The sequence below is a fragment of the Eublepharis macularius genome, chromosome 6 (genome assembly GCF_028583425.1).
Source record: "Eublepharis macularius isolate TG4126 chromosome 6, MPM_Emac_v1.0, whole genome shotgun sequence".
NCBI lineage: Eukaryota > Metazoa > Chordata > Lepidosauria > Squamata > Eublepharidae > Eublepharis > Eublepharis macularius.
The window spans coordinates 102,279,172-102,289,729 of NC_072795.1; the positions used below are offsets into that span (position 1 = coordinate 102,279,172).

The 10,558-nt window shown below is 43.8% G+C and overlaps 1 protein-coding gene across 3 annotated transcripts; it reads left to right on the forward strand.

The window, feature by feature from the left end:
- Positions 1–344: 344 nt before the first annotated feature.
- On the forward strand, positions 345–2,791 carry FGFBP3 (fibroblast growth factor binding protein 3). Of its 3 annotated transcripts, none has more exons than XM_054984120.1 (2): positions 345–428; positions 1,296–2,791. In XM_054984120.1, exon 2 carries the CDS (start codon positions 1,409–1,411, stop codon positions 2,186–2,188), a length of 780 nt encoding a protein of 259 aa, XP_054840095.1. In that variant the 5' UTR covers positions 345–428; positions 1,296–1,408; the 3' UTR covers positions 2,189–2,791. The 3 variants fall into 3 exon arrangements, 2 of the variants coding, with proteins under 2 accessions (XP_054840095.1, XP_054840094.1); XM_054984119.1 differs by having other exon boundaries at positions 348–428; positions 1,319–2,791; XR_008597341.1 differs by lacking the exon at positions 1,296–2,791 and adding an exon at positions 605–665 and having other exon boundaries at positions 366–428.
- Positions 2,792–10,558: the final 7,767 nt, after the last annotated feature.

Below are 10,558 nucleotides of genomic sequence, written 5' to 3' on the forward strand. Positions count from 1 at the left end.
TTAATAACAGGCCAGCATTTAAAAAAACAAATAAAAATTGAGGGAACAAAAGGAAAAAATATATAATTCCAACTAAACTGAGGGAACAAAAGAAAAAAATATATAATTCCAACTATATAAAGCAAGGCAAGCACTAGTGATTTTATGAAGTGAGGGAAAATCCCATCTGCTTAACGTCTCATTGTGGAGCCCAGCACCATATTGCAGGAGGTTCGTTCTTTCAAGAGCCTCCTGTTGTTCTCACAGTGGGTGAGTGTGTGTGTGTGTGTTTGCATGCACGAGACTGGGGAGGGGCATAGGCACTGGCTTGGCCCCTCCTGGGCTGTTGATAACACATGCATGCTCTGGACATCCCTCTAAGGAGGCTAATCCTACACACTGGCGTGCCTTTTTCTCCCTGTTGCACTCTCTGCCTCTCACAGTCAACGGTAAGTGTAACCAGAAAGAAGGGACAGGGTGAGCAAATAAATTAAACAGTGGGAAGGCTTCCTTTGGTTTGGGTTGAGTTTAGCAATTCTGGTCATGCAGGCTCTTGTGTGCTGTAAATGAAGGAGGAGGTTTGTTCTCTTGTTGCAAGTGACTTCGCATCCCTATTTATCCACAGCTTCCCGAGGCTTTAAGAGAGGTACTACAAACTGGAGCGAGCAATTTGTCCTCGGGAAAGGCAAGCAAGAAAAATCTGGAAAATAGGACAGAGATTAGTAGATGGCATTGTCTTTGTTAACAGAGTGGAGGGGTGGGGAGACTGTGGCAACGTACAAGATTTTAAAGCTACCTTGCTATAATCCTTCAGGTATTTCAGGAACAAATCTGTTACAAAGTCAAACCAAATGTGCTTGTGATGTGAACATAAATGGAGCTATATTCAGGCATTTACTTTTAGGCTGTTAATGTCCTATCAGTTCTACAGTTTCACACTGTACAACTAAGCTTCTGTAGGGAATGAAGAAACATGGTATCTTTTCTAGTTAAGAATGCAACTTTAAAAAAATGGAAACAGATTATGTAAATGAATTAAAACAAACGATGTAAATGAATTATTTTGGTAGCTAAAGAATAATTAAAAGGTTGCATAAATGTATAGTAGCACCAGAGATCCATGGTTGTTAGAAATGCAGGCATCCAGTCAAAGTAAAAGTGTGCCTGGTTCCACATGCATAAGACAGGAAGCAATTGCTCTCTTTAAGATTGCTCCTTTGGGGCATTTTCCCACCATTGATGATCATGCATTTAGGTCAGAAGTAAGCATTGCTTGCAAAGAGCTATTGATTTACTTATGTGCTGTTTGTTCACAGCTTATCAGTATTTGTTCCCTTAGGACTTCGGAAATGTACAGGGCCCTTCACCTAGGATTTTACCACTGATGTTCTTTAAATACAAAAAGCAACAGATCCACTGACTTCAGGAGATGAGGCTCCCCCAAACCTTTCCACTCACCCTGCTGTTTCTAAGCTGCCTGGAAGGTGCTGCTGGCAGGAAAGGCAAAGAAAACAGTGAAAAAGCCGAGCCATCTGCTCCCTGGGCACAGACAGGACAATTCTCCACCCGTGACAAACACTTGTGCAGCTGGCAGCTGATCCCGGGAGAAGAAGTCACTGAGATCCACCTTAGCTGCCACCAGCCGGGAGAAGACAGTGGCACGGGGCAGCAATGTGTCTACCGGGGCCAGCCAGAATTGTGTGCTGCTTACAGCTCCAAAGGCCGTCAGTTCTGGAAGCAGATCTTGGGCAAGCTCCGCAGAAAGCACCATCCATGCCAGGACAGCAGCCCACTCAAATCCCGGCTTTGTAGTAGCAAGAAAGGGGCATCTGAGGCTGAGCTGCACCTGGTACCCCCGGCCCTGACCACAGCAAGCCCACTGCCTAAGGGCACCTCTAAAGGCAAATCCAAAGGAAAGGCCCGCGTGAAGGATCTGCCAGCTCCACCGAAACCACCCCAGACATCCAGGGCTAGAGTGGTCACTAGCTCAGCAAAGGCAGATGAGGCAGACAAGCGCAACAAAGGGGGGAAGAAGAAAGTCACTCCCGGCTCCTCAGTGGCTCCAACACACCTTTCCAGCCGGGGACCTACAGCTGTGGTGGAAAGCACAGAACAGCCCACAGAGCTCAATGCAGATGTGGCAGCGGCCTACTGTGAAGAGAAGTGGCACTCGCTGTGCAACTTCTTTGTGAATTTTTGGAATGGCTGAAATTGGTCAACGGGGAAGAAGCGGGCGGGGGTGGGTCTAAAAAATAGAGGGCACAGCAGACAGCCTAGTTAGAGAGAGAGGAAAGCAGATGGTGGGGTTTGTGCAGTCAAATCAAAACAAAGGAAAGAATTAAAAGGGCAAGTGGAATGGAAGTTTTTGAATGTCAACAGAATGTGGCAAAATTATGGAACGGTACTTGCAGGCGCCAATGTGCAGCTACGGGGCTTTTTATGGGGTGTAACATTTATTCATTCCTACTAATCCCGCAGCAGCTGCTAATCGAGAGGCTAGGATATGGAAACCTTTTTTTGTACGAGGGGGTTATGCATTAACATAAAAGATGTATCTGTCTTTGCAAGCTCATCTCAAGTTGCAAGGAAATTGCTCTGCTGCATTAGATGTTTCTTCCCTATCCATGACCAGGTGTAGCTAATGTTTTGTCAATGTAAGATGTCTGGGGGGATCATCCTGTCTGAATCACTTGTAATGTTCTTCTTTCTGTACCTAAAGAATATCTAACATTTGTACAAGTATGTGGTGGTGTAGATGTTACTGGACATTTATACTGATAATAGTAATAGTAATAAATGAAATTCTTTTACAGCCACCAGTGATTGTTATTTCGTTGAGTTGTTACAGTTTTGGTGCTGGTTAAGGGTGATGCCTTCAATGGCACAGTTATTATTGGGTCGGAGGCAATGCTTGTTTTCCTCCAGCAGAAGGACATTTCCATTAGTTGAGGGGGGCTGTTTTGGCCGATTCCTCCTCCCACAGCAGGCTTCTGCCCAGCTCTGTTCCTTGGGTGCTGTCAGGGCAGTGTTTGGGGGGACTTGGGGAACTGGAGGAAGGAAGGATTCCATTCCATAAGTAGAGTTTCGCTCATGGTTCTTTGGAACCATTATGTCAGCAAAAGGAACCAGTGAGGAGGTCAATGAGTATTGACCATTGTGACGCATGCAAGCTTACAGAACTCACTGAATCCTACAGCAACAAGGAATTTCTCCCCCTCCCCCTACAGTCACTCCTCCAGTTGGAGCTCAACATGCAGCCTTCCATCCTAATGAATCTGGCTATTGATACCGTCTTGACTTAGTTTATGTACCAGCCTATTGTTAAACTTTTAAAAGAGCCAAATAGTATTTATGGGCCAATAGAAATGTCACCATAAGCTATTGCTTTCTGTGTCCTACCTTGCTTGAGTTGTGAGTCTCTAAGAAACGCTTATTGAAGAACTGTTTCCACAGATACTACTGGAACATGCACATTCTCCTCCAAATCATAGGCAAATGATTTTTTTTTCCTTTTCAGTTCAGCCAGTCAAAACATTGTCAGATCACATGGATTAAATCACATTTGTGAGAAACTGGAGCCTAAGCTCCCTTTCTGCTTATGGAAGGCAATTCTGCTCTCAGGAGGGCAATTTTCACCATCTCTTCCTCTTATTGCATCCCCTCACTGACTTCATGATTTACTGGAAGTTGATGGGAAAGTCACTGTTTATGTAATGCATCCCTTTTTGTTCTGCTGCATCAGATAGAAGCTTATGTCAACAATTTAATCTCCAGGCTAGTATAAGTTTTAAAATCCAAGCTTATGGTCCTCTTGCAACATCACAAACCTTTCCATGCCAATTATGTAGCACAGTGGTATCACTGTTCTTCATCCCACCCCCACCCACCCCCGGAAAAGAAGGCATGGCTCCTTCTCAAGAAACACCAGTTTCTCTCATACAAAACCTACCAAGAACACTTTAAATTTTTCTTCTGAAAAGCTTCCGTACTGAGGCACATACCAATAGTTTAAGGACTTAGCTCCAGAACTTGCATTCAGGGTTAAGGTTTAGGTTAAATGTACATATGCAGATAAATCATGTGGTACAGCATTCCTAGGGCTAGACTGCATGTTTCAAAGCTTCCCTCCTTTTTTGTTTTAAATCATCATGCCTTATGCTGGAGAATTTAGGATTCCAGCCTAGCCTCAGCACATATACATCAATGTTTGCATTTTTGGTGAAGAGATTCCAATAAGAAGTGGGAAAGGGTGTTGTTTTGTGTCATAAATAAATAGGCAGTTGATGTTTCTCTAGAAACCATGAAAGGAGACTAGATTCACATTATTCTGCTTGAGGAATTTCAGTACGCTTTCTAAAGAGCATAGGATATCAAAGGAGGCAAAAATAGGGGTGGGGTGGGGACGTTATAAAGCACGGGCCATTAACCAGAGCTGTAGACTTTCTGGGACCATGGCAGGTAAAAGCAGTTGCTCCTGTAGCAAGTAGGGAAAGGGGAACAACTTCAAAACAAAGAAGAGTTGCGAAGTCTTGATTTTTCAGAAGTGATACAAAAACTTGAATAATCTGCCCCGTGCATTTCCCCTAGTTTGTCCCTTGCCTGAAGGACTGCATTCCAGTACTTACCACCACAGAATCTTACTGCTGAGCACGTACAATGATACAGTTAATGTTGAAGAATAAAGAGCTCATCGCCATTCAGGATTATATGAAACGGAAAGAAACCATACCAGTTCAACCCCTACCACTAGGTAGGCTGTACCATGCAGCCCTACAAAGAAAACCTTGAAACAGCTAAAACTTCAGAAACTTTCACAGCAGTGGCCCAGTAATGTATAAAACAATGTAAAAGACGGCTAGAAGCTGTTGCTAGGTTACCCAGGATTCCACATGAATAGTGAAGGAGGACTGGGCCTGCCTGAAGTTCCAGGGCTGCAAAGCTCGAGATAGCTGGTCACATGACAGTTTTTGGGCGGCAGTCCCCAAATCTTTGATCCATTGGTTCCTTTGTTCTTGTGCACAAGGAACACAATGGATGTGATTGGTTCCAAGGCCCCACACTGGGTGCTCCGGGACAGAAATGGTCTAATCAGAACAATCAGAAGAGGAGGGATGAGCAGTTCGGGGTTGGGAGGGGGAGTTGTTGAGGGGTGAGATGCCAGAAAGAGAATGAGAGATGTGCTAGGAAAAACACTATTCATCAGACTAAACATGTAGCTCTCATTTAAGTTTGTCAGGCTGTTTTTCTTCTCTGTGCTGACCACTGTAAATTTATTTCAGAAGCCCTAATCCCAATAGATTTACTTGGAAGAAAGTTCCATTGTGTTTTACTTTTGAGTAATGATTCTTATTTTATTAAGCAAACAGTCTAAAGTAGATTCCAATTTTATTTATGTCGTTTTATCATACACTAAAACATTTCACTGGTATACCAAGGACCACCCCCCCTTCCCACTTCTACCTGCTATTTACAGGCCACTGAAGGTTATTCTATGCTTGTTGTCTGTTGTATTCAATGACTTTCTCTCTGTGTCTTTTTTCTTAGACTTTAAACTGCTTTTTATTTTAAGAACAATAGCTGCCAGGAGGAGTCAGGACTCTGCTACATACACTGGCATGTAATGCCTAGTTTGTCTCTCCCACTGAAACACAGATATTTTCTTTTTTAAGTGAAGTAAAGCATAATTGTTACTTAGCAGTTCAAAGTGAACCTCACTAGCTGCAGCATGTTAAGTGAATTATGTGATGCCTTAGTGTTCATGTGTTTATTAGCATGCACACTGTAGTCAAGGTGTTTCTGCCCCCACTCAGACATTTACCAAGGAAAGGGACCTGAAAGCAGAAGACTGGCAACTCTAGTGTGACACTGGGTTATTTCATTTATTCAATTTTTTGTCCACTTTCCCCAGAGCAGGTTCAGAGCGGAGTAACAACCAGGTTAAAACACATTAAAACATACATAAAACACATAAAATTATACAATGATAAAACTCAGTTTATACAATAAAATTCAAGATGGTGGTCCCCAAAATATACCCTGCCCCATTAACATTCAAGGGGTGGGAGCTGGAGAGAGCAGCCAGTCTGATGGAAAGCTTGGAGGGGGCTACAAATACCGCCCCCCCAGACAGGATGCTAGTGGGGAGGCTCCCTGTTCTGGATGCAGTGGTGTAGTGTTATGTAGTGGTTAGAGTATTGGACTAGGATCTGGGAAACCCAAGTTCAAATCCCTAGTCTCTTATCGAAGTTCACTGGGTAGCTTTGGGCCAATCACACACTCTCAGCCTAACCTCTCAGCCCTGTGAAGATAAAATGGAAGAATGAAGAATGATGCAAGCTGCTTTGGGACCCCATTGGGGAGATATGATATGATATGATATAATATAGGATCAGGTTAATAGCTTGAGGTGCTACTGGACCTGGGCCTCCTCTTGAATTAACAGGTGGCAGTGATGGTCAGGGTACCCTTCACCAACTTCAGCTGAGAGTACAGTAGGCTGAGAACTAACCTGCTGATATGATATATTTTTGCACTAGCTAGAATAACTGAGTTTTCATTACCAGTGGAAAGAACTAAAAAGCTACTGACAGAATATTATAAAAGAACAGTCAACTCAGTGGGTGTAGAAAGTAGTTTGCAACACTACTGCAAGTCCTAAAGCAAAAGCTGTCACTCCCTACCCAGAGCTCTAACTTTGCTCCAAAGAGTTTTCATTGCGTTCTCATCATCATGACAGCTGGTGCACTGGAGTGGCCACAGTGCCGGACTATGTCACACTACTCGGTTGTGGAATTTTGCTAATCATGACCTTGAGCCCATCACAATCTCTCTGTTTAATCTGTATCTTATAAGGTTGTTGTTGGGAGGATAAACTGGAGGAGAGGAAAATAATGTAATGAGCCACTCTGGGTCCCATTAAAGACAAAAGTAGGATATAAATAAAAAATAAAAAAGATATATCACATCCTGGAGTGTGGTGTAGTGTTTATTGGCTATGTATTAGTCAAGGAAAACAAATAATACATTTTCAACAGATATCATCAGAATACTTTTTTATATATTCTGTAGTATTGATTGTAATGGGGCTGCTAATTCCTTAGCTAAAATAAAGCCAGATAACAAGCTAGCAAGTAACAGCTCAGGGTTTTGTATTTGACATACCTGTTACAGGTATGTCAGCACAACAGAGTACAAAAGGATATCAGAAAGCTGCTGTGGAGCAGTGGTTAAAGCAGTGATTCCCCCTTGGTGGCCACTATTTGGTTTTCTGGGGCCTATTTGCTTCTTCCCCAAAGCACCTCCCCCACAGCAAAGAAGACCTTATAATAGTAGTTGTGGAATGATATTGTGCTGCAAATGACAAAACAGTAATTGTAGGGGGTAACCATGATCTTAAAGGCCAGAAGTTAAGGCCAGATGTTGTCTAGCTCTGCAGTGCCCCTGTGCCTTCTCTTCTCTCCTGTTTGCAAAATGCACAATGTGTGTGACATAATTAGTTCCCTCATCCATGCTTCAGTTACTGGTTACAGTTGGAGAGGCAGGGACATTTGCAACATCATTTCACATTATATATTCTGATTTATTAAATATTACCAGGGCAAAGACAAGTAAGAGATGAGTTACTGCATGTGGCCATAAGATATAGCTCTGGCCGGAGATACAGTCTTCAAGTTAATTAAATGAAGATCAAATGCCTGTGTGTTTGCAGCAGAGAATATTGGGGCTGGCAATAGGCAAAACACTAGGATTGCCAACCTTCCTGGAGATCTGGAATTACAACTGATCTCCAGGCTACAGAGATCAGTTCCCCTGGAGAAATTGGCTGCTTTGGAAGGTGTACTCTACGGCATTATACTCTGCTGAGGTCTGCCCCCACCCCAGCTCCCTTCTCTGTGGTCCACCCCTAAATCTCTTGGAATTTCCCAACCTGGAGTTGGAAACCCTACAAAGCATGCTTTTTCAAGTGGTCTACAATTTTAATATCTATGTAAATGATTTCAAGAACTGCATGGACATGATACAACCAAACAGTTAAGGAAGCTTTTGAGAAATTGCTCCTCATTTAACTTTGCACAATTGTATGCTGCATTTCCTTTCCTGAAATGCAGAACTGGTGTGTGTGTTTCTGTGTCCGTATGTGTGTGTGTGTGTGTGTGTGTGCGCGCGCACGAGGGTGGGGGGTGGAATCAAACAACAACAATTCCATGGCAGACTTTCCAACTTTCTGTGCTGTATAAAACAAGTTACTTCATTCAGTTTAGAAAACTAAAGATTTTATGTTTAAACACCACTAAGGCAAGAAAGAAAGCTTTTCAATGGAAGTGTTACAGGCTAATTCTCTTGCACCGCAAATGTTTCATTATTGAAAAGACTCTCTGAAGTTAGATCCTGTACAAAATATTAAACAGCTTTGGAAATAATTTGAAGGCTTACAGCTTAGCCATTCCCCCACCCCACCCTTTTACGTGCCTTACTTGGTTGGAACTTAGCATTGTACAACTCAAACTTCCTTCAATTCACGGCCAATATTTTGTTCCATTGATCGCATGCCTCCAGAAGGTTAATTATGCACGTACCTTTGACAGGGGGAGAGGGAGGGCATGAGAGAGGAGGCTGGGCCATACTTAACTCAGCCCACTCAACACTTTGCTGAATAGAGGAAATGGCCTGATACTATGGCGTGATTTTACTCATCAAGAACCAGCCTACTCACAGAACAAGACCCTCCCCTCCTGGAACACACCAGGTCCCTCTACTGCAGTCACATTACATTCTTCTTGATTCACATGCAGTCTGTAGTAACAACAAAGGCCATGGGAATTCCTTGGCCTGCAAAGTCTTAGGTCAGAACATAAATGTCACATCAGCGGTCGAAGTATGTTCTGCTATATATTCATTCATGTCTAGAAATGAACACTTATCATTCTTGTAAATGTTATATTCCAGGTAAATCTTCATGTACATTTTGTATTTTGCATACCAAGTACAAAAGGCGCTTCCCTTGCACCCATTGTAAATTGCACATGAAGACTGCAGTTTTTCTAAGCAAAATTGGGAATCAGGAAAAGATGACTGCGTCCTTGCTTCCATATATTACAGGTCAAAGGCAAAGTCTACTACAGGAGTCAGCCTATTACAAAGCTGCCTTACCTGTAACTGCAAGGGCTGGGAACAGTTCACAAGTTACAGAGTACATGTGTTGGGTCTGGGATCCTCACCCTGTGTATCAGTCGGAAATAAGTTGCAGCTTTTTAAAAAACCCTGTACTCATGGTGCCTGCTCTGGATTGGGACCATGGCATGCAGGGAGAAGGAGCTTCAGCTTTCTTCCTACAACATCTTAGGAAAACATCACTGGTGTGTCTGGGCAGGGGATGAAGCCCCTTCTCTGCACACACCTTGGGCCCAATCTGAATTGGGCATTGTAGGAACTGGAACTGGGAATAAAACAGGGTTGCATTTACCTGTAACTGTTGTTCATCGAGTGGTCTTCTGTGCAGGCACGCCACAGAGATTTCCAGAAGTTTTTGGAAGACTAGGCATTCCCCTCCTCCTTTGGTGCTTTCCCACCAAAAACATCACATGACCTGAGGGGGTGCTATTCCCTCAGTTCTTTCCATGCCAGAGACCCCCAGAAACTAAGAGCGGAACCACAAGAGACGAAAGGCACAGGTTGGACACTTGTCAGCTTCCCTCAAGTTTTGATGGGAAATGTAGGCAGCTTGGTGGAATGTTGGACAAGTGACAGTTGAAAAGTCCATTGGACAGCAGTTAGAGAGCCAAGCTGCAAGGCTAGGATGCCTACATTTCCCATCAAAACTTGAGGGAAGCTGACAAGTGTCCAACCTGTGTCAGGCGTCACTTGTGGTTCCGCTCTAAGGTTCTAGAGAGTCCACAGCAGGACTCTCTGGAGGGTCCTCTCTGGAGGGAGGACTCTCTGGAAAGCAGGAGAGAGGGATGTGTGCCTGCATAGAAGACCACTCAATGAACAACAGTTAACAGGTAAGAGCAACTCTGCTTTCATCTTTGTGGCTTCTGCGCAGTCCCACATTTGGAGAGTAGCAAGCTCACTTACTGAAGGAGGTGGGTGTGAAGTTTTCAAAGAGACTGTAAGGACCATCTTTCCAACAGATGCTTAGCGTCTCACTGGCATTTGCCCAGAGGTGCTTCTAAAGAAGCAGGGAACTCTCAAAAAACATCCCTGCCAAAGTACAGGCAGGAGTACAGCAAGGAAAAAACAGTGCTCTGGTGAGGAGAGCCATGCTAGGTCAAGGGCATTGAACAGTCACGCACTCAAGGGACAGTGTGATAGCCTCTACCAACCTACAAAGGAAGGGTTGTGTGAGGATACTGCCAGGTCTCTCTTGGAGCCTGAATGACTAATACAACTGATAAGTGTTGTGAGACATGAAAGCTGAAAGTAGAGTTCCCAGGTGCCCACTTGCCTGGTGATCTGCCAGTGATTGGAGGGAGGTGGCAAGCTCCCAGAGGTTGCCCACCACTGGCAGGCACCCCAGGAACGCTCGCTGTATGCACGCTCTCAAAAGGCACGATGACATCACTCCGGGAAGTAATGTCAT